The sequence below is a fragment of the Bos taurus genome, chromosome 12, assembly GCF_002263795.3.
Source record: "Bos taurus isolate L1 Dominette 01449 registration number 42190680 breed Hereford chromosome 12, ARS-UCD2.0, whole genome shotgun sequence".
In the NCBI taxonomy this organism is placed as follows: domain Eukaryota; kingdom Metazoa; phylum Chordata; class Mammalia; order Artiodactyla; family Bovidae; genus Bos; species Bos taurus.
The window spans coordinates 50767356-50791408 of record NC_037339.1 but is presented as its reverse complement, the minus strand read 5'-3'; the positions used below and the strand labels follow the sequence as shown (position 1 = coordinate 50791408).

The window sequence follows — 24053 nt, the reverse complement described above, 5'->3', positions numbered from 1 at the left end:
AAACATAATAGCATTCATCCAGTTGACAAATATGTACAGAGTGATAAAAACAGATGAAGCCACACACACCTCAAAACCCATCCAAGTATTTAGAAAGAAACCACTTAAAAACAAAAGGGACTATATTTCGTTGAAGACAAAGAAAAAACATACAATAAATATGATCAAATTCTGGTTCTAAGTAAAGCCTTTACATTAAAAAGCAGAATCTTTTAAACAGTTCAGTGATGCTCAAGTTTTGAAAGAAAATTTTTTTATGAACAAAGTCTCAAATGGCCTATGCAGCAGGAACAGGTTGTACGAAGATCAGAATTGTAAACTAAATCATGCTTGCTGGACTTGAGCCCGCTGGTAATTTAGTTTTGTAATTTCAAAGGACCTAGGCAGAGAGTTGCCTAAGGGGAGAGACAAAATTATTAAATAAAATTTTCATGTCTGTTAAAACATCAAGAAGCCACACCCAGCTCAACATATTAAAAGAGAAGGATTTAGTCATTATTTAATGGAATCATTTTCCCTTGAAACTAGTAAAGATAAATGCAAGTTAAAACAAAGAGCAAGCCTAAAATGAATCTTATCTCATTGAACTGGTGGCCAGCACAACAAGTTAGCTCTGCCACTCACCAACTGTGTGGCTTTCAGAAACCTTGGTCAATCTTTCTGGCCCCATTCACTTCATCTGTGAAATGAGTGAGTTGTGGATCTGTAACCCACTACACCAAGGGCTTCCCAGGTGGCTCAGTGGTAAAAAAATCTTCCTGCCACTGCAGGAGATGTAGAAGAGAAGTTCGATCCCTGGGTTAGGAAGATCCCCTGGAGAAGAGCACGGCAACCCACTCCAATATTCTTGCCTGGTAAACCTCATGGACAGAGAAGCCTGGTGGGCCACAGTTCATGGGGTCACAAAAACAGGCATGACTGAACCACTGATGCATCCAACCCATTACCAAGGAAAATACCTCTCCTGCAAGGGGAGGGAAGCCCAACTCTCCCCTAGCCCAATCGTGCACACAAATATCTCACAGTCTAACTTGCATAAACATCTCAAATCAAAAGCCTGAACTAAATAACCGCAATTCTTACCCTGCTGCTGCTGCTCCTAAGTCGCTTCAGTCATGTCAGACTCTGTGAGGCCCCATAGACGGCAGCCCACCAGGCTCCCCCATCCCTGGGATTCTCTAGGCAAGAATACTGGAGTGGGTTGCCATTTCCTTCTCCAATGCATGAAAGTGAAAAGTGAAAGTGAAGTCACTCAGTCGTGTCTGACTCTTTGTGACCCCATGGACTGCAGCCTACCAGGCTCCTCTGTCCATGGGATCTTCCAGGCAAGAGTACTGGAGTGGGGTGCCATTGCCTTCTCCAATTCCTACCCTATGAGGACCCAAAGTAGCTTCACAAAAATAGAAACAAATAAATGATCCCTGAAAATCTGCAATAGCTCCTCTTAGTTTAAAATTTTTCTATGACATGAATAAAACCAGACAGTATATAAACATAAAAGGTTGTTTTTCTGAAGATTTTCATATTCTCTTCAATCTCTTTTCCACTCCCTTAGTCTCGAATCAATTATAAGGGCAGTCATAACAGATGTCGGGTGAAGGGAGTCTGGGTAAACGAGAGATTAATGAATTAGGAATGGTACTCACTAACAACTGAGGCAGGAGGCGTACTCAGTCACTTCAGCTGTGTCTGACTCTTTGCAAGCTATAAACTGTAGCCCAATAGGCTCCTCTGTCCATGGAATTCTCCAGGCAAGAATACTGGAGTGGGGACAGAATACTGTCCTCCTGCAGGGGATCTTCCTGAACTAGGAATCGAACCCATATCTCCTGTATCTCCTGCATTGCAGGCAGGTTCCTAACCCATTGAGCCAGCTGAGAAGCCTGAGGCAGGCAAGATGATGAAGCTACAAAAATTTACCAAGACTCCTGGGTTTCTGTGCGTCCACTGTAATACCTCTATTGGTTATCTACTGCTTCACAGCAGATTATCCTAAACTTAGCAGCTTAAAACCACAGATATTTATGATTTCACATAGTTTCTGAAGGTCAGGAATTTGGGGGTGGCTTAAGTTGCTCCCCTGATGGCTCAAAAGGTAAAGAATCCACCTGCCAATGCAGGAGACACAAGAGACATGGGTTCCATCCCTGGCGTGGAAAGACCCCCTGGAGGAGGGCATGGCAACCCACTCCAGTATTCTTGCCTGGAGAATCCCAGCAAGGACAGAGGAGCCTGGGCTACAGTCCACAGGGTCACAAAGAGTCGACACGACTGAGCGACTAACACTAAGTTGCATGGTTCTGGCTTTGAGGTCTGTCATCAGGTTGAAGATAAGGTCAGCTGGGGCTACAGCTGGGGCTACAACTGAAGACCTTCTGGGGCTTGAAGAAGCCACTTACAAGGTGGTAAATCAAGGCTGGCTGTTGGCAGGAAGCCTCAGCTCTTAACCAAATGGAAAGCTCCACAGAGCTGCTTGACTGAGTGATCCCAGTGAAAGCAAGATGGAAGCTGCAGGTTTTCATGACCGAACTTCTTATCCTTCAGAGCAGGTTGAAAGTGAAAGTGAAGTCGCTCAGTCGTGTCTGACTCTTTTCGACCCTGTGGACTGTAGTCCACCAGGCTCCTCCATCCATGGGATTTCCCAGGCAAGAATACTGGAGTGGGCTGCCGTTTCCTTCTCAGAGCAGGTTGCTGCTAAGTCGCTTCAGTCGTGTCCGACTCTGTGCGGCCCCATAGACGGCAGCCCATCAGGCTCCCCCGTCCCTGGGATTCTCCAGGCAAGAACACTGGAGTGGGTTGCCATTTTGAAAGTGAAGTCGCTCAGTCATGTCCAACTCTTAGCGACCCTATGGACTACAGCCTACCAGGCTCTTCCATCCATGGGATTTTCCAGTCAAGAGTACTGGAGTGGGGTGCCATTGCCTTCTCCGCGGAGCAGGTTACATCAGTTCAATTCAGTTGTTCAATCGTTTCCAACTCTTTGTGACCCCATGGACTGCAGCACACCAGGCTTCCCCGTCCATCATCAACTCCTGGAGCTTGCTCAAACTCATGTCCATCAAGTCAGTGATGCCATCCAACCATCTCATCCTCTGTCATCCCCATCTCTTCCTGCCTTCAATCTTTCCCAGCATCAAGATCTTTTCCAATGAGTCAGTTCTTCACATCAGGTGACCAAAGTATTGGAGTTTCAGCTCCAGCATCAGTCCTTCCAATGAATACTCAGGACTGATTTTCTTTAGGATGGACTGGTTGGATCTCCTTGCAGTCCAAGGGATTCTCAAGAGTCTTTTCCAACACCACAGTTCCAGAGCATCAATTCTTCAGTGTTCAGCTTTCTTTATGGTCCAACTCTCACATCCATACATGACTACTGGAAAAACCATAGCTTAGACTAGACAGATCTTTGTTGGCAAAGTAATGTCTCTGCTTTTTAATATGCTGTCTAGGTTACATAGGTCAGCCCTATTCAAGGTAGGATGGACTATACAAGGACATCAATAGCAGGTGGTGAGAATCACCAGAGACAATCTTATGGATTTGATAACATAGCTCACGTTCTGGCCCCAAGATTCATGTTCCTCTCACATGCAAATACACCAACTCCCTCTCAAGGACCTAAAAATTCTCATCCTTTGATAAGGTGACCTCAGAGTCCACAATCTCATCATACAAATCAGATCCAGGTATGAAGGAGGCTCCTCAGGTGTAGTTCCTTCAAAACAGCCCTTGAATACAGTTCTCCCAACTTGAATGCCAGGAAACTAAAGCAACAAAGTTACTGCCCCACGCCCAACACACAACGGTGGGACAGCTGTAGGGCAACCAGGAAACTCTCTAGTTCAGTGTGTGCCACAATGAAAGGCACACTGATCCACAGAAAGTCTGAAATCCTGCAAAGCATAGGTTGGCAGTCCTTCCTTAGAATTCAAGGCCGTAGAACATTTCCTTCATGGTTTTTTGCTTCACTCTCTGGACACTTCGTTCCACCTTAAAAATTATCTTTCCCTTTCCTTGGAAAGTTGCTTATGTTTGCAGATAGGAACCTTCTCAGTCTGCTCCCTGACGGTAGAAGTTTGGGGGACCAAAGGTCCCTGTATTTTGTAACCCTTTGTCCCTTTCTAAGTTGGTAAAGTTCCTGCAAATACAATTCCATCGAAAATACTACATGTCTCCTGTGAATCTTATTGGACTTCACTCCATTAGTCAAAAGCACACAACCACAAATCCTTACAAGACAAGTCCTTTTCTACCTTAGTCTGCTGAGATGACTAAGGGACACCACCCCTTAAGCTTCTTAGAAGTCCTACTGCTAGACTGGACAGATTTCCAAGGCTCCCTGTAGGATCTTTCTAATGTCTTAAAGGATTTAACAGCCACACTCTCTCAGCTTCACTTTTAGATTACCTTATTTTCCCACCAGTGTTCTGAATTTGATCTTTGCTGAAATTCATTTCTCAATTTTTTCTGGAAAAAAAATCATGATTTATAACAGAAAAAGCCAGGTAATTCTCAAAACCAGCAATTTCTGTGGCCCCTCATGTTTATCATTCTACCCTCACTTTCTCTCTCACATTTTACTATAATCAGGAAGAGAAGGCCAGGCAGCACCTTAACACTCCACCTGGAAATCATTTCAGCTGAAGGACCTAGTTAATTAGGCACAATTTACAGATATAAGGGACTATCAGGTGAGAATCAGTAGAACCATTTTAGAAGCTGGCTACAACACTCGTACAATAAAGCACACAGACTAGACATCAATCTGGAGTAGAGGTTTAAACTGTTTTAAAGATGGTGAGTTTGAGATATCCATATCAAGATTCCCAGCTAATAGTAAATTGGGTTTGGAGGTCATGGGAAGTTTTGAGCTTAAAACATGGCTTGGGGAAATCAAACACACAGTAGTATAGTAGCCGAAATTAAGGATATGAATGAGCCATCTTAGGAAAAGCAAAGCAAATGAAGGCTTCACAGTCAGACACCAATATTTTTAAAACAGTTTAAAAAAGGAAAAAAAAAAAAAAGCAATCAGAGAAATCAGAGGAAAAGCAGAAGTAAACAGCACCATGGAAAAGAAGGAAAGAAAGGACTTCCCTAGCCATCCAGTGGTTAAAATTCTGTGCTTCCACTGCAGGGGCCATGGGTTCAATCCTTGGCCAGGGAACTAAGGTCCCATATGCTATATACGGTGCAGCCAAAAAAAGAAAGGAAGAGAGAGTTTCAAGATGTAAGAGTCACATGGTCAAATGGAGCTACGAAAAGTTTTAACAAGGCAAGAATGAAAACTATCCAAAGACTCTGTCAAATGGAGGATCCTCAGTCAACATAAACTCCAGAAGTTTAAGGAGTAAATAAGTGAAACTGAAGCTTAGCCTGATGCGAAGAACGGAGTCATTTGAAAAGACTCTGATGCTGGGAAAGATTTAAGGTGGGAGCAGAAGGGGACAACAGAGGATGAGGTGGTTGATGGCATCACCGACTCGATAGAAATGGGTTTGAGTAAACTCTGGGACTTGGTGATGGACAGGGAGGCCTGGTATGCCTCAGTCCATGGGGTTGCAAAGAGTCGGACATGACTGAGCAACTGAACTGAAGATTAGCCATTTACTGTAGAACAAGAATCATCCAAAATCTCCCCTTCTCAGTGCCAGCAGACAGTTTTGTCTTTGATTCAAGTTTCCTTTCATCCCTCCCAAAGCTACCATCTCCCAACCCTCCAATTTAGGACCCTCCAGTGTCCTGTTTCTGAAAGGAGATGAGTGAGAAAAGCAGTTCTCATGCTTCTTCTCCTGGACCCAAATGTAGGACCATGTTCTACTTCCTCCCAGCATTTTCCAGGCTTAAACATGAACACAATTAGACATTTCTGTAGAGTCTATAGATCAGATCATATCAAAGGAGATCAAATTCCTCTCTAACTCCATTATAAATCCTGAAAAGAGAGTTATGAGAAAGTAATATGAGGCCAACATGAATTTTCTAACAGCAGACCCAAAGGTAACACAGGACTTTGTAACACTTCCCCTTAGAACCTTTCATCTCATTTTCCTTCAAAAAGCACTTATCCAGCAACATGTTCTCATGTCATCTAAGGAGGTTCCCATGTTCTTTTATCAGAGATAATAGCAGCTGGGGAGCATGTCAGGAGCCCAAAGTTGAATTAATCATATTTTAGCAAGTTCTTATCAGTCAATATTTTGCTATTTTACTGTTTTCCTCTCCATCCCACACCTCCACTCCTCACTCCCAGTCCTCCCCATTAAAAGATAATTTCTCCCTAGGTACATACCCTAAATAACTGATTTTCAAACAAGTACAGTATATGTACATACACATTGATAGCAGCACTAGTCACAACAGTCAAAAGGTGGAAACAGCTAAAACGTCAATTAACAGATAGATGGATAAACAAATTGTGATACATCCATACAATGGATTATTCAGACATAAAAAAACAAAGTACTCACACATGCTATGGAGTGGGTGAACCTCCAGAATACTGCACGAAATAAACCAAAGACGCTAGACACACTAAGATCATACGGTCCATTTATATGAGGTATCCAGAATTGACAGAGCCAAAACAGAACAGAGATAGAATGCAGATTATTGGTTTCTGGGGGTACAGAGGAGGGAGGGTGAAATGGAGAAAAAACAGTTAAAAAGTAAGAGAGTAGTGGAAAGTTTTGGTGGTTGTGCAACGCTGTGAATGTACTAAATGCCACTGAACTGGTCACGTTAAAATGACGAATTTTATGTTATGGGAATTTCACCACCATAAATCATGGTGTAGAATGTGCTTCTGCAAACTCTACCCAATACTCTGCAGTGGCCTATGTGAGAAAAGAATCTTAAAAAATGTGGATACATGTGTATGTATTAACTGATTCACTTTGCTGTATACCTGAAACTAACACAACACTGTAATCCAACTATACTCCAATAAAAATATAAAAATAAAAAGGTGTATTAGCATTTACATCCGAATTTTAGAATCAGCTTGTTAATTTCTGGAACTTGTTAACAATGCCAGAATGTTATCAGGTATGTGCCAAGAAGAAGTTGTAACCATTGCTGGAAACTGAAATTTATTAATTCTAAAGTCTATGCTTTAGAATAACAGTCTCCTATCAGTCACGTCAGAATCACCAGAGAGGCAGGCAGAAAGTAATCCCTCAAGTTATGCTGTGCTAAGTCGCCTACAGTCACGTCTGACTCTTTGCGACCCTATGAACTGTAGCCCAACAGGCTCCTCTGTCCATGGGATTCTCCAGGCAAGAATACTGGAGTGGGTCGCCATTTCCTTCTGCAGGGGATCTTCCCAACCCAGGGATCGAACCCAGGTCTCCCACGTGGCAGGCAGTCTTTACTGTCTGAGGCACCATGGAAGTCAAGTGATGCTGAGGCACCAACAAATTGAAGAAGAGCTGACCTAGACTGTAGATACTCAATATGAAGTCCACAAACCATAAGCCTTGGCATCACTTGGGAACCTGTCAGAAATGCAGAAATGCTGTATCTCCACCCCAGCTCTGAATCAGATTCCATATTCTAAGATACTCCTCCAGGTGATTAAAGTCTTGGTAGACAAGTGTTCTGGCAAATAACAAGGAAGCAATTTCTAAATATGATCTAAAACAGAGTTTTTCCTTAGTGTGGACATGAATCACCTAGTGATTACAGAGATCACCATTAGACCGCCACCAAAGTGCCTGAATTTCATCTTTATGATACCCTAATCATGATCAAAATTCTCTTAAAGCAACTCCCAAGAAGCACCGTGACAACAGTCTGTCCACATTTGCATTTTAAGTATGGTTTCCATTAAGAAAGTAGTTTAGTCAAAATTTCCATCAGCTGGCCCGAGCTTTTTTAAATTGTTATGGAAAACTCATCCTGTAGTTTATGGCTTTGTTAATAAATGTAAGCGCTGAAGTAGCACACCTACAATTTATGTCTTTAACATGTAGGTAAATACACAGAGATCCAGCTTCCATACACATTTATAAAGAAAGTAAGCAGCTGGTCTTTTAAGTTCTCCTTGGGTCTTTACCTTTCTACAATGAAAAAGGCTCAGTCATTTGCTGATAAGAAAGGAACTGAGGACAAGGAGAGCAGAAGTTTTGTCTCATGTGAAAATAGGGCCCAACCAGGAATGCTTAATAGGAACTGCCGAGGGACATTGAGGGCCCAGGAGATGATTTACGATGACTATGTCAGCAGCCTGGTGAATTAATTTTGCTCCAGCACTGCTTGGAGGAACAGGAGCAACGCCAGACTGAGAGAGACAGAACTAAGAGATGATAAGTTAGGGCTGCACCAGGTTAGAGGGATAGAGGGCTGAGTGCCTCAGGAAAATACTATTTATTGAAATGCTTAATCTACTCAGGGTATGATTAACTACACAGGAGCAAAAATAGGCTTTGTCAAACTGCAGCATGGATTAAAATACAGTCCTGCATATTATCCAAACTAAATTTTACATCAAAAATGAAGTAATTCTAAGACTTACCTACTACATTAAAAAAAAAAAAGATGTTGACATGGATGCTTAAGAAGTTCTGTCAGCAGCTCATACAAGTCAATAGCAGGAAAAAAAAAAAAAAACTTAAAAAGTGAGAAAAAGACCTTGTATTACTGTTCATCCTGCTCACAGCACCAACTGTCTCGCTATTCACACTGTGCCCACTGTTCACAGAACCTAGGGTTGGTAAGGCAAGAGGTAAGAGGCTGGAAGAAAACTCAAGGAGTCGTAGGAACTGCAGACACATTTATTCTCTCCTGCCTGGAGCAGCAGCCATAGCACAAACACACTGTATTCTCTCCTCTCATGGTTGACCCAGCGGACGCAGCCATAATGCAGCCACATGCAGCCTCAGTGCGGCCATAACACAACCTAACCACAACGCAGCCCACCAGGGCCTTCAGGTGAAGCTTATATATGCTTACAGACCAACAGTAGCCGGTGGCCAAGCAAGTACCTTGTGACACACATATGCAGTGCTGTAAGTGATCCCAGCTGCTACATAACTATTTACAAAATTATTTACAAAACGGGGAGCAAGAGCGAGAGACCAGGAGGCAAGAGAGCCTGACCACGCCATCTTGGCTAATTTGCTGTTTTGCTACAGACCTTAACAGGCGTTTCTCCAAAGAAGACATGCAGATGGATAACAAACACATGAAAAGATGCTCAACATCACTCATTATTAGAAAAATGCAAATCAAAACTACAATGAGATATCAACTCACAATGGTCAGAAAGCCCATCATCAAAAAATCTACAAACAAAAAATGCTGGAGAGGGTGTGGAGAAAAGGGAACCCTCTTGCACTGTTGATGGGAATGTAAATTGATACAGCCACTATGGAAGAGAGTATGGAGATTCCTTAAAAGTCTAGGAATAAAACCACCATGTGCCCCAGAAATCCCACTCCTAGACTTGTACCCTGAGGAAACCAAAATTGGAAAAGACACATGTATCTCAATGTTCACTGCAGCACTACTTACAATAGAACATGGAAGCAACCTAGATGTTCATCAACAGATGAATGGATAAGGAAGCTGTGGTAGGTATATACAATGGAATATTACTCAGTTATAAAAGGAAACACAGTTGAGTCAGTTCTGCTGCTGCGTCACTTTAGTCGTGTCCGACTCTGTGCAACCCCATAGACGGCAGCCCACCAGGCTCCCCTGTCTCTGGGATTCTCCAGGCAAGTTCTAGGGAGGTGGATAAACCTAAAGCCCATTATACAGAATGAAGAAAGTCAGAAAGAGGAAAACAAATAACATATACTAACACATATGTATGGAATCTAGAAAGTTGATACTGATGAAATTACTTGCAGGGCATCAGTAGAGACACAGACATAGAGAACAGACTTATGGACACGGGTTGGGAGGGGAGGAAGGAGAGGCTGGATGTATGGAAAGAACAACATGGAAACTTATATCACCTTATATAAAGGAGACAGCCAGTGGGAATTTGCTGTATGACTCAGCGAACTCAAACCAGGGCTCGGTAACACCCTAGAAGGGTGGGATGGGGAGGAGGGTGGGAGGGAGGCTCAAGAGGGAGGAGACATATGTGTACTTACGGCTGATCCATGCTTATGTTTGGCAGAAATCAACACAATTCTGTACAGCAAGTACCCTTCAATTAAAAAATAAAGACATTCAGATTTATTTTAAAAAAAGGAAAGTTTTGTCAGAGGACAGATTGGTAGCTGGCAGAGGTGGAGGGAAGAGGGACAAAATGGGAAGAGAAGAAAACAGTTCTGTCTGTAAGTTATCCATGTTGTATGTTTCGAGCAAAACAAGTAATTGCTTACAGAACCCTGTCATAATGATGCCAAAACCCAGATTTTATAAATCAATAAAGCACATTTAACGGAGGAAAATTACACAGTAACACTTTAGAGGCTGCTAGGGAAGAACTGGTGTTCCTTCACTGCAGTTGCCCCCACCCCCTTCAGGGCCTCTCTTAACAGGGGATGTGTCTGGATCATCAGCCCTTGTTTAAGTCTCTCCAGCCTCAGGGACTCCCTGCTTTATTAGGCTGACTCACTTTTAGTCATTTCTATGTCAGAAAAGCCCAAAGACTTCCTTGCTGTAATTGTAAAATATTGATCCTAACTCTGCCTACATAATGCAATATAAATTTCATCTTTTTATCTTTTTTCCCCACAAGAGCCCTTGAGCTCTCCTGCCTCATACACTCCACATGGTCCCCCTAACTCACATCTTCTTATTAAATATCCTGGTTTCCTCAACATTGCTGGTCTCTCACATGACATTTTTCAGTTCTCTTATTATCCCAACTGTCCCTTCACTAATAGCTTATTTCCCCAATAACCTCAACTTCTCATGAAAAGATGCTTACAACATCTTATTGTTCCCATTTTATACATGGTGAAAGTGAGGCTTAAGAGGTATGTGACTTGCTTAGGTCATTCAGTAAGTGGTAGAGTTGAGATTCAAACCAAGCAGTTCAACTTAAGTCCATGCTCTTAACCACTGTATTAAGTTCCCACTAATGCTGTGACAAATTACCATAATTTAATGGCTTAAAACAAGACAAGTCTATGATTTAACAACAGCAGAGGCTAGAAATTCAAAATCCGTCTCACTGGACTAAAATCAAGGTGTCAGCAGGGCTGTGTTCCTTCTATACGCTCTGGAAGAAAATTTTTTTTTTTCCTTTCTGAAGCCCACTTCCTCCATCTTCAAAACCAGAAGCATGGGGCTAAGACTCTCTTCCATGACTGTCTGCTTCTCACTCCACATTCCACTTAAAGTACCCTGGCGACTACATTGCTCCCCCACCCCCCGGCTAATCCGGGCTCCTCTCCTGCAACCCTAATTTCACCCTAATCCCCCCTCGTCTTGCAGTGTATTCACAGATGCAATGGACTAGACTGTGAACACTTTGGGAGCTGGTCTGCCTACAACTACTGTGCCTCCTTAAAGACAGATTCCTGTGTGCTCTGTCCTCCCTTCTCGGCATGAAGCATCTGCAGCTCAAAACGAGACTCCAAGTGTGGTTAATTATGACCAGAAGCCATCAGTTGAAAGGTCATTAATAACGGTCATCTGGTAAAATGAGATAACAGAGTGATTGTGAGGATGGAGTGAGGAAGTAGACATGTAATTGGCATAGTTTCTAGCACTGAGAAAGTGATCAGTGAATAGAGAGAAATTATCCAATTTCTCTTGCTACAGGCCATGGCTACTTTGTATTGTGGCATCTATAGTATACTGTCAGCTAACCGAGATCATGGGAGTTCAATGAAGATCCTCTGGAAAAGGAAATGGCAATCCACTCCAGTATTCTTGCCTAAAGAACTCCAGGGACAGAGGAGTCTGGCAGGTAGAGTCCACAGGGTCGCAAAAGAGTCAGATATGACTTAATGACTGAACAACAGGAACAAAACTGAGATCATGTTGTGTTGGCCAAGAAGTTCATTCAGGTTTTTCCAAACGATCTTATAGAAAGACCAGAACAAACTTTCTGGCCAACCCAACACAATGGCAACAGCCAGTTGACAATGACATCACAGTTCACAGGAAGATGATCTGTGAATTTTAACAGATCAGGAGACCAGTCTAATTTAGAATAAAAATGAGGTGGATAGAAAGAATCTGAATTGAAAATCATGTGACACTATTAGTGATGTGTCACGGATAAAAGAATAAAAAGGATGATTCTATTTGTAGATAAAATGAAATCACTGGATTTATGATTGATTTTTTTCAACTAAAATAGTTGAAATGTATTCCTGATAAAACATCCTTTTGGAGACTGAAACCCATATGAATTGTTTTTAGGTTTAGATTTTGATACCCAGTACATGATCTATGCCTTATTGCTCCAACATCTATAAACTAGACTAAATAAATTTCCCATGTTTTCATCCCACATTTTTTAAAAAATAAAAATAGGAACCCTGTATACGAGACAGCAAAAGAGACACTGATGTATAGAACAGTCTTATGGACTCTGTGGGAGAGGGAGAGGGTGGGAAGATTTGGGAGAATGGCATTGAAACATGTGAAATGTCATGTATGAAACGAGATGCCAGTCCAGGTTCAGTGCACGATGCTGGATGCTTGGGGCTGGTTAAAAAAATAGGGCAAGTATAAGCTCTAAGGCAAGCTACCAGAAACCTCTGTCCAAGTTTACATGGATTTACATCCTGGTCCTTAAACTTGAGCAGTTTTTTTCTCAACTATTTAAGATTTTGCCTACAGATATTATCTTGTCTGCTTTTCCATCAACTCTTACCGAGGCCACAACAACAGACACATTGCAGGAATTAAGACAGATATCTGAAAGGAAAAGGATGGTATATGAATAAGCAAAATATAAATGACTAAAATAGGCATAATGTCAAGGACATGATAAAAGAGAAGAAGGAAACCAGAGACTCTTATCCTGTCTACAGGATACCCCATATAAAGGTTGCCTTGGGGAAATGCAAGCCTCCTGTTACCAGATTCATTGAAAAACCAGAGACTGAGGATTTTATCTAAAATCTGAAGGTATGCAAATGTTGGTTTAAATTTTTAAAACAAGCAGAAACTGTGAAAGTCAAACAACACCCATCATGGGCTATTGCATGACCTCTAGTGAGTCGCCTGGACCCCTCCCATGGGACCAGTTCAGTGACCTGTTGCTTTAAAGCATTTGTTTACAGTGGACAAGGCTGGCTTCTAGCGATGATCTTCCTTCTTGTTAAATAATCACAAACCATCCCTTTCGTCATCTTTTCTATGATGTTGCTAGGGAATATTTGTAGCTGTGTCCCAAGTTCCTAGAATAGTACCTGGCACAGAGTAGGTGTTCAGTAAGCATTTTAGGAAAGGAGGGATAGTCATGGGCCTAAACCCCATCAAGTAACCAATGCCCTGATACCAGTCTTACACCTGGATTCCAGTTCCTATCGTCATCATTTGCTCTTCCCTTTCCAATTTCTATATTTAAACGGTGCCTAAAGAGAAATGTTTGAAGTGTTTTGTATCTGAATAAAACTGTCATGTATGACATAATCTTACTCTGAATCAATTTTTTTTAACTCTACAAGTTAATTACAGTGTTGCTTTAGAAATTCTAATTCATTAATGTTTGAAAAAAGTTGCCCTCAAGGCTGAAAGTTGGCACATAAATGTTCATCTTAGATTTAAAAACAAGAAAGTTTTGGAACTCTAGGGAAGTGTTCCTACACTTGTGCCAATGCCATGACTAAGAAGAGATTATGGCTAGAAAGAAAACTGGAGTTTCCTGACTTATAGAGCTACATCATTATGAAGGGCATTGTAACCAACTTCAATGTTGACACTAAGTTTCTACTCTTGGTGATACTTATCTTCAACTACGAGTTAGAGAGAAGCAGGGTGACAAGGAAACTTAAGGAAATCTCCTAAAAATACTTTATAACTAACTTAAAGTCATCACTGACTTAATTACATGCCATTTACAAGGAGGTATTAAGGCATCTGGATAAAAAGTGAAAAACGTGAAAGTGTTAGTCTCTCAGTCGTGTCCGACTCTTTGCAACCCCATGGGCTGTGTAGCTCACCAGGCTCCTCTGTCCATGGGATTCTACAGGCAAGAACACTGGAGTGGGTAGCCATTCCCTTCTCTGGGGCGTCTTCCTGATCCAGGGATCTAACCCAGGTCTCCTTCATTGCAGGGAGATGCTTGAGCCACCCAGGAAGCCCCAAGGCATTTGGATATTTAATACCTAGTATTTGTTACCTTGAAGACATCCAATACAATCAGTCTGTTTTCTCAGACCTGATAATTGGATAAACCATTTCAAAATACCAATGGTGATACAGAGAAATTCCAGTAAAAGATACATTAGAAAAAAATACTTATATTAAAATACAACCACAGAAAATATTTTAAAGGCACAAAGTGATCTTATTTTCAGTAAATAGCTAACATTTATGCTATGATTTCTTACACAAGTGTAACAGTAAAATAAAAATGGTAACACTATGGTACACGTCTTTCTTAAGAAGTAAGAAAAAGTACTTTGTGTTATTGGTGCTTTGTTTTTAAAGAAAATAGTGAGGCTGGCATCTAGTAAAATAAGAACAGTTTAAATACTGGAGTTTGAAACATAATCACACAGCTTGGAACAGCAGTTCAAATTCCCTTTGAAATAAAAACAAATTTTTAAAGTAGATTTAATCATGAGACTACAACTGAGCAGTTTTAGTCAAGTTTATTGATATAATTTAACCTTCACTGTCTCTATTAGGAAATGAAAGTAAAAAATCTTTTAACTCAATAAAACCCCAAGGTCTGATCCAACATATATGCAGTTGTTCCAATACAGTAATAGGCAAGAAACAGCAATTCATAGAAACATCTAGCTTCATTATCAACTGTTTAAAAACTAAGAGTGGAGGGAAGAGTAAGGGTTACAGAAGGGGACCCTCTTGTTTACCCTTATCCACTTAAAGATGGGGATGGCAATTAGAATTAGCTCAGCATGAATGCTGCTCTTATTGGCTAAATAATCAAATTGCCAAGGATGAGTGAATCAAAAAGAATTTGCTTGGTGGGGCCTTTCCCAAGCTCACTAGGTGGAAGATCTCCTTCAACAAATCTACAAAATCAGCCATAAAATTCAAGACCAGAAAATAGACACCACTGATGTTACCATGAAATGGTTATTTTATACCGGCTTCCCTGGTGGCTCAGACAGTAAAGAAGCCGCCTGCATCTCGGGAGACCTGGGTTCAATCCCTGAGTTGGGAATATCCCCTGGAGAAAGGAACAGCGACCCACTCCAGTACTCTGGCCTGGAGAATTCCAAGGACAGAGGAGCCTGGCAAGCTACAGTCCATGGGGTCGAAAAGAGCTGGACACTACTGAGAAACTTTCCCTTTCACACCATCTTCCCCTCTTCACATGCTACAGCTTGTTATCAGTGTTTTGCATATATCAACATCCAGATATTTTCACCAATGGTCCTTATTACCAACTAGAGAGATATTCCCTCTGGGATGCAAATTGGGTTTGACCTAGTACAGAGCAACCCTCAATAACCGTCTTTCAAGCAAGGCATATATTTATACTGGCTACTCATCCAAGCCACATTCTAATATTCCTTGAGTACTTTCTCTTCAACCATACAAATGTATTCTTCCCTCTTACCCAGAAAAGAACCACACTTGAATGAAAATAGTAATTATATTTGTACTTTTTACATTATTTCAACTTGGAAAAGAAAAGAAACAGAAGAAAGCTTTTTTCTCCTGAAAATACTATCTTGAGGTCTCACATTTTGGTCTTATTTGTAGAAAGAGCTCACAAACTCAGAGTCTCACAAGCCTCCTCTCTCCCAATTCTTGGGCTTATTTTACTAAAAATTATTTTCAATGGGATAAATATAGTAGTCATTGCTTGAAAGTAGTTTTTAGGAAAGTACATGATAAAAACCTGGATAAGAATGTTTTAATTTTATAGGTGATTCCTCAGGTGAATTTTATATTATAGCTGGAAGAGAATAACTAGATGTTTCAATAGTGACTTTGTCATAGACTAGGCTGTTCTACTTTGCTGACACCCAGGTACAGGTGAGTGAAGATGAATGAATCAGAACTAATGTTACACAGGTGTAAGAACAATGACCACTAATAACCTTCCAATAAATGGTGGTAAGACCAGACCCATAGACTTGTCTTATTTCTTAAAATAACCATTATGAAGGCAGGAGAAAACGACACATCTAATAGCTTAAGCTAGCTGGCATCTTTGCTCATTTGCTGTACTCTACGGCATTCCTAAATGAGGAGACAATTTTCCGCAGCCTCTACAGTCAACCTTACACATTTCTACTCTTCAAGGAACCTGAAAGAATAACTCTTTAGAGCAAAGATGTTCAAACTGAGCCCATATTTTTCATGCAAGCCTAGATATACTGAGCATTTCTCTACTAAGTCCACTGATGGATAGAAACATTCAAACAAACAAATGATTCATAGTAAAATTTTCTAGGATACCATTGCTTTCAAAGGGAAACCTCAACTGAAATGGCAAGTGTGAGATCAATTCGATCTATAGTCAGCCAGCAAACTAGTCCATGTAAAAAGGGTAGAGTTTACTTTGATTCTTTAGCTCAGTGGTTCTCAACCAGGATAAATTTACCCTAGAGGGGTTACTGGCAATGTCAGGAGTCATTTTTAATTGTCATAACTGGGGGGTGGAGGGCACAGTGATGCTGCTCAACATTCTACAATGCACAGGACAGATGCCTACAACAAAGAACTGCCCAGCCCCAAATGTCAATAGTGCCGAGGCTGAGAAACCTTGCTTTAGAAAATACTAACAAATCATTAGGGGTCCAAGATGACTGTAAGTTTTATGGTTAATAACTTGCTTGATGTTTTCTACACATATTGTATTTCATGCACACTAATGCAACCCATAGTAAAATATTATTCTGGTTCAACGGCTCTTTTCACCATCAGAATATCTTGCCTGTTTTTCAGGGTTTTGTTTTGAGGTGGAGTTTTTTTAACTCTCAAAGTTTTTGTTTTGAGTTTCAATGATTTGAACATACCCACATTTAACACCAGCTAACTTTTTGGAAGGGTGAAACTCTGGGGTTAGAATTTTTAGCATGGCTTTGTAAAGAACAAAGGGAATTTAAATGATAGGGGGAAATGTATTTCTTTACAAAACTCAGTCAAGCAAGAAAAGCCATATCTCTAGAAGATCTATGAGAATATAATTACTGCTTTCCTCAAGAAAAAAAAAATCATCATCTAATCATATGACTGTTTTAAGCAAAGCATTCAGTATATTTCTAAATCATCTTAACGTCTCCCTCTGTTGTCATTACTCAGGAGACATTCCACGTGTTTCACACAGGTCCATCTGCCATGAATAAATCCACTGCCTCAGCTTCATAGCTAAATACACATGGCAGTGGACATGAGACGGACAAAAGTCATAGCTGAAGAAAGGACAGTAAAAGAGAAGCCACAGAAAGCGGGGGCTTGAACACTATACTCACACAGCTTAACAAACCCTTACATAGAAATTGTGTAATTATTTCTGTATTTGACTTAACTTGGTATCTACCCTACACAAACCTCATTTACAAAAATCACCTCAACCCATACACCTGAACTGAAAAAAAACAAAGGAAATGAATACTCCTGACCACAGTCTAGTTAGCCAAGACCACTCTCTCACGCAAGGAACTCATCTACCGGTCGGCCACTAACCCATGGTATCTGTAGCAGGGAAAGAAAAGGGAAGCGTAGACTCACAGATCTCAAAACAAAACTTAAGGTTACCCAAGGCAAAATGTGAGGGGAAGGGATAAATTATGAGATGGAGAAACACTACTATGTATCAGAAAATGAATAATGGCACAGGGAGCTCCACTCAATATTCTGTAATAACCTCTAATGGGAAAAGAGTGTAACTGAGTCACTTTACTATACACCTGAAACGAATCAACAGTGTAAGTCTACTCTACTCCAATGAAAAGAAAACAAAAGGTAATCCGATCCATTCAGATTCTTCTCTTAGGAAATGCAACTAAGGGATGCCATTTTCTGTCAGAAAAGGGACAGAAAAAAGTAATCATGTGGAATGCAGCTGCCATGGTTATGCCTGAGCACTAGATTAATAAGAGTCCTTTGGAAAATCCTTAAAACACTCTTCATCTCACTTAGCTTGAAAGCATCTCTGCTCTTAGTTACTAAAAGAACTTATAAAAGTTACATATAAAACTGGTGAATCTGATTAAAGTCTTGGGATGCATCAGTGTGAATTCCCGGTTTCAATATTATACCACTTATACAAGATGTCACTATGGGGGAAACATGGTGAAAGGCACAGAGGACTTTTCTGTACTGCTTTTCTGGCAACTTCCTTTGAATTTCAAATTAAAAAAAATAATAATAAAGATCTCAAAACTTGTTTAAAAAAGCAAGTATTGACTAAAACATTTATCTATCTGTATTAGTTTCCTAAGGCTGTCATAACAAAGTACCACAAACTGAGTGACTTAAAAAAAGAGAACTGTCTCACAGTTCTGGAGACTGCTGCTGCTGCTGCTGCTACTAAGTTGCTTCAGTTGTGTCTGACTCTGTGCGACCCCATAGACGGCAGCCCCCCAGGCTCCCCCATCCCTGGGATTCTCCAGGCAAGAACACTGGAGTGGGTTGCCATTGTCTTCTCCAATGCATGAAAGTGAAAAGTGAAAGGGAAGTCGCTCAGTTGTGCCCGACTCTTCGTGACCCCATGGACTGCAGCCTACCAGGCTTCTCCGTCCATGGGATTTTCCAGGCAAGAGTACTTGAGTGGGGTGCCATTGCCTTCTCCGGCTCTGGAGACTAGAAGTGGAAAATTGAGGTATTCACAAAGACATGATCCTATGAAACCTGTAGGAGAATCCTTTGCCTCTTGCAGCTTCTGGTGGTTTGATGGCAATATCTGCTCCTCCTTCACTCCAATCCTCAGTTATCACACAGCTTTCTTCCTGTATTTATCTTCCTACATAAGGTCATCTTCATATAAGGATGCCAGTCATATTAGGTTAGGGTAATGCCTACCCTGATTCACTATGACCTCTGTCCCCATACTCCACCTGACAACTCTATTCTCAAATCAGGTCACATTCTGAGGTACTGCAGCTTAGGACTTCAATATATAAACATACCACAGAGATATTGTGGGTCAGGTTCCGGACCACCACAATAAAGCAGGTGACATGAATTGTTTTGTTTCCCAGTGCATATAAAAGTTACGTTTATGTAGTCTATTAAGTGTGCAATATGTCTAATAAAACAGCCTACATACCTTAATTAACAAATGTCATATTGCTAAAGCATGCTACCCATCATTTGAGCCTTCAGAGTTATAGAAGTAACATCAGAGATTACAGGTCACAGATCACCAGAACAAATATAATAATAATAATGAAAAAGTTTGAAATACTGCAAGAATTACCCAAACATGACCTAGAAACATGGGGTGAACAACTGCTGTTAAAAAATGGTGATGATAAAACTTGTACTATTCAGGGTTGCCATAAGCCTTCAATTTGTTTAAAAAAAAACAAAAAACTGCAGTATCTGCAAAGTGCACTAAAGCAAAGCACAATAAAATGAAGTATCCCTGTATTGTATCTTTATTTGGAGGACACAATTCAACCTATAACACTATTCCATCAAAGACCTAATTCTGGGGACTTCCTTGATGGTCCAGTGGTTAAGAAGCCACCTTGCAATGCAAGGGACATGGGCTCAATACCTGGTCGGGGAACAAAGTTCCCCCGTGCACAGAGCAACTAAGCCTGCATGCCACAACTACCGAGCTCGTGTGCCCTGGAGCCCATGCACCACAACTAGAGTGTCCAGGCCCCATAAGAGAAGACCCCACATGACACAACAAAGATCCCACATGATGCAACTGACACCTGTTGCAGCCAAATACAACATTTTCGAGAAAGACCTAATTCTAGAGCCTATTACTTCTCACAATGGAAATCTTGTTCATTCACTCATTCAAAAGAATTGTTGATCTGCTGTATGTACTAGTCACTATGTTAGGTATTTTGAACACAAAAATTACTAGTATGTAGAGTCTGGCTCAAGTTTTATACCTTTCTTCTATAAGTGTCCAAAACTAAGGCTTCTGATATATTATTTTTGACGAATTATTAGAGGTCAAGCCTCCCAGTCCAAATACAACTGCTAATAGGTGTTCAGCAAATGTCACTCTACTATAATTCTCTGCAGCATATTCATTATCTGGTGCTTCCTTGCTCATTTGTTAACTCATTTGCCCAATCCCAACTCCCACACCAGAACATAAGCTCTTTGGGGGTAATGTCTTTGTCTTTGTTTCTCCCATATATCCCTATGAAAGTGAAAGTCACTCAGTCATACCCGACTCTTTGCGACCCCATGGACTATACAGTTCTATAGTCCATGGGGTCTACTATACTATTCTAGTAGTCTACTAGTAGTCTAGTAGTCTACTATACTATTCTCCAGGCCAGAATACTGGAGTGGGTAGCCGTTCCGTTCTCCAGGAGAGCTTCCCAACCCAGGGTTTGAACCCAGGTCTCCCACTTTGCAGGTGGATTCTTTACCAGCTGAGCTCCCAGGGAAGCCAATATATATCCCTATACACTAGAAAAATTCTTACCTAATAGGCACCCAAGTATTTACTAAAAGAATTAATGTGATACAAAAGAACATTCACAGACCAGACTATATATATATCATCCCTTCCCATCCTCATAACCACCCTAGTAGGTAAATGCAGGGACTCTAATTCACACTTGAAATTAAGGCTTTAAGAAGCTGTGATAGAAAAAAAGCATCCTGACACATAAGCATGAGAAAGAGTCAAATGATGCATGATAATGACTTCAAACCAAATGCGCTTAGCTCAATTCTATGGCTCTGGTCACTCTTTATGCTCCTAAATCCAATTAAAAATACTCAGTGTCCTGTAGTTGTGAAATTACCCTATTAAGTGTACCATACATACATTTTGCTTTAGTTCCTAGAGATAAAATCCAAACTAGATAGAATTTCTCATACTTGAAATAGAAATACTTGGCGAGATCTTTGGATTTAAATATAAAATACATTGGTGCTTTCATCTAATCATAGACTCAGAAGACGGAATAAAACTTCTAGTGGCCAACCATAATAAACCACCACCGCAATTCAAGTTTTCCAAATATTTGGGGTGTTTGGAATCAAAGGTTAATTTTATTGAAAATGCATGTAATTGATCCAAGAAATGACAGTTTAAAAATCTAAGCATTAAACCATCTGAGAATAACTCAAGCCATCTGAAAAGAATGAGTACTTTCAATACAATTCACACTTTAAATTTTCATAGAAGTTATTTCATAAAAGTTATTTCCATATAAAACATTTTATTAAACAATCTTTCTTTCTGGAAAGACTTCAGAAATCAAAGCTCTTTTTTTCCATAAATAACATCTCTGACTTGCTATATTACTAGAAGTAATTCATGCATATATGTATATTGCAATATATGCATATATATTACAGTATTTTACCTAACCAAACCTGAAACCAATAAAAAAATACCTATCAGTTGCCTAGTCATGACAGAAGTAGAAGAGCTACAACTTGGTAAGAAGGAAGGAATTAATATTTAGCCCAACTGCTCTGGGAACTTGATATATAAACAGCTGACACTTGAACAACCCAGGTTTGAACTGCACTGGTCCACTTACACCTGGATTTTTTCAGTATACTAGAAAATTGTTTGGAGATTTGTGACAATTTGAAAAAACTCAGACAAACCATGTAGCCTACAAATATCAAAAGAAAAAGAGAAAAGCATATCAAGAGTGCATAAAGTATTCATAGACACTGTCCTTACATAGGCATAAGGTGAGTGGTATTTAACATAAACTTATGTGTTAGTTTTCTTACTGTTTTATAACTTTGCTTTCAAGGAATTACATTACAGTACAATATGACTCTCTCTCTCTCTCTTTCTCATGATTGCAGAAACTGCATACCAGACTATCACAACAAGTAAGTGGATTTTTTAATGTAACAGTGTTTCTAACACTATATCATGAATATGACTGTAATACTGTATGTCATAAAAATTGTATAATGATTTACTCACTAGTGTTTAGGCTTGGCAACTGTAAAGCAATCGTAGTGCTATTTTTTGTTATCATTGCATGAATGTGAAAGGGTTAAATCTCTCAGTCGTGTCCGACTCTTCAATCCCACAGACTATAGCCCACCAGACTCCTCTGTCCATGGGGTTTTCCAGGCAAGAATACTGGAGTGGGTGGGTTGCCGTTCCCTCCTCCAGGGGATCTTCCCAACCCAGGGATCAAACCCAGGTCTCCTGCATTGCAGGCTGATTCTTTACCAACTGAGCCACCAGGGAAACCCAATGCATGACTACATCTAAATAAATATGAATTTCTTTTTCACATTACCTTCTGAATTTGATGTCTAGCATTAGGAATATGTATACTATCCATGGTGGTTTGTATCATGTGAGATAATATTGATGTACACACTGATAGACAGATGATCCATCTTGTAAATGGATGATGTAAACTTATGGTATCAATAAATACAGTACAGTACTGTAAATGTATTTTTCTCTTCCTTATGATTTTAACATTTTCTTTTCTAACTTCCTTTATTGTAAGAATATAGTGTATAACACATATAACACACAAAATATTTGCTAATCAACTATTTGTGTTATCAGTAAGGCTTCTGGTCAATAGTAAGCTATTAACAGTTAAGTTTTGGCAAAGTAAAGTTACATGCAGATTTTCAACTGCATGAGGAGTCAGCACTCCTAACCCTTGCATTGCTCAAGGGTCAACTGCATCCTATATTTCAAAAGAAAATAGTAATTTTGTGATTTTTTTCAAAGAAAAGAACTGTACAACTCTTCTTTCTTTCTCTCCTAGACAGATATTTTCTATTTTCTGCCACCAACTTATTCCTGTCAAAATTCTGATGAGATCCTCAAGCCAACTGCAAACCCAGACATTTTAGTACTGCTACCTTTAATCTATAATGCCTTTAACATCTGCAAATACATGGATGGCCAAACAGAAGGTGCCTGAATGTATTATCAAGAAACTTGACTACTCCAAAGATAACATATATATTATTTACTTCCAGTTAACAGCTGTCTTAAACTTCAGTGTTCTGTAAAATTAATTTTTTTTTAAACAGACTCCTATCATTAGCCTTGATTCTTTGGGATTGCTAACATTTTGAAAAATATCCCTCATCTGTCATTATAAATTATTTATCTCCAAAGATATAGACCCACCTTACTATTGATCTCTCAAGGGTCTTGATCCAGTAGAAAATTCATGCACAAAATTCTGAATTTAAAGCTAGAAGGAATCTAGAGAATCATGAATAGTTATCTTATGGAAAATATTACTGACGTGAAGCAGAAGACGGTGACTCACCCAACACCACACGGGATGTTGGTAGGAAACCAAAAGAGCAGATAGGTCCAAATACCCTCCAAGACCTGTGTGCCAAGTGAGGGCAACGCCTAAGCACAAGGCACCTGAAATGTAACAATGCATCAGGTTTGGACAGTTTCCATAAACTCTGGTCACCTAGCAACCAATGTATGGAGGCTGAGGTTTGAAAAGAACACGATCCTCAACAAACGCCATCTGTGGGACAAATGGGCCAAGAAAGAGGACACAGGAAGTCCAAGGGCACGAAATGTAAAACAAAGAAAAAACTAAATAAAGAGAACAAAAGCTTCGCAGGAAGAATAGAAACAGAAGAGACACTAAATCTATACGGAGATCACAAAAATACTTTCCTTGAGCAAAAGACTCTAAACCTGATTTCAATGATAATTCCAGATAAGAGAATCTGTTTATGCCCATTTTCTTACAGAGACAAATCTAGTTTTGAAGAAAATTTATTACTTACCAAGCCTGCTATAGGTGTGGACAATCTATTGATCTTCTTAATGATCCCAGGTTTCAGTTTATTAATTAAAC

The 24053-nt window shown here is 40.1% G+C and overlaps 1 protein-coding gene and 1 non-coding gene across 13 annotated transcripts in view; both read right to left on the bottom strand.

Moving 5' to 3' along the window:
- The window catches only part of LMO7 (LIM domain 7), a 220116-nt gene that overhangs the window by 105820 nt on the left and 90243 nt on the right, over positions 1-24053 (bottom strand). For all 12 annotated transcript variants that reach the window (XM_005213851.5, XM_059892261.1, XM_005213864.5 and 9 more), the window contains exon 3: positions 23983-24052. In XM_005213851.5, the coding sequence (XP_005213908.1) occupies positions 23983-24052 (70 nt within the window). The remainder of the gene's footprint in view (positions 1-23982; position 24053) is intronic.
- Positions 11959-12017, bottom strand: MIR2285AB (microRNA mir-2285ab). Its single transcript, NR_107841.1, has one exon. It is a non-coding gene; the product is annotated as a microRNA mir-2285ab (primary transcript).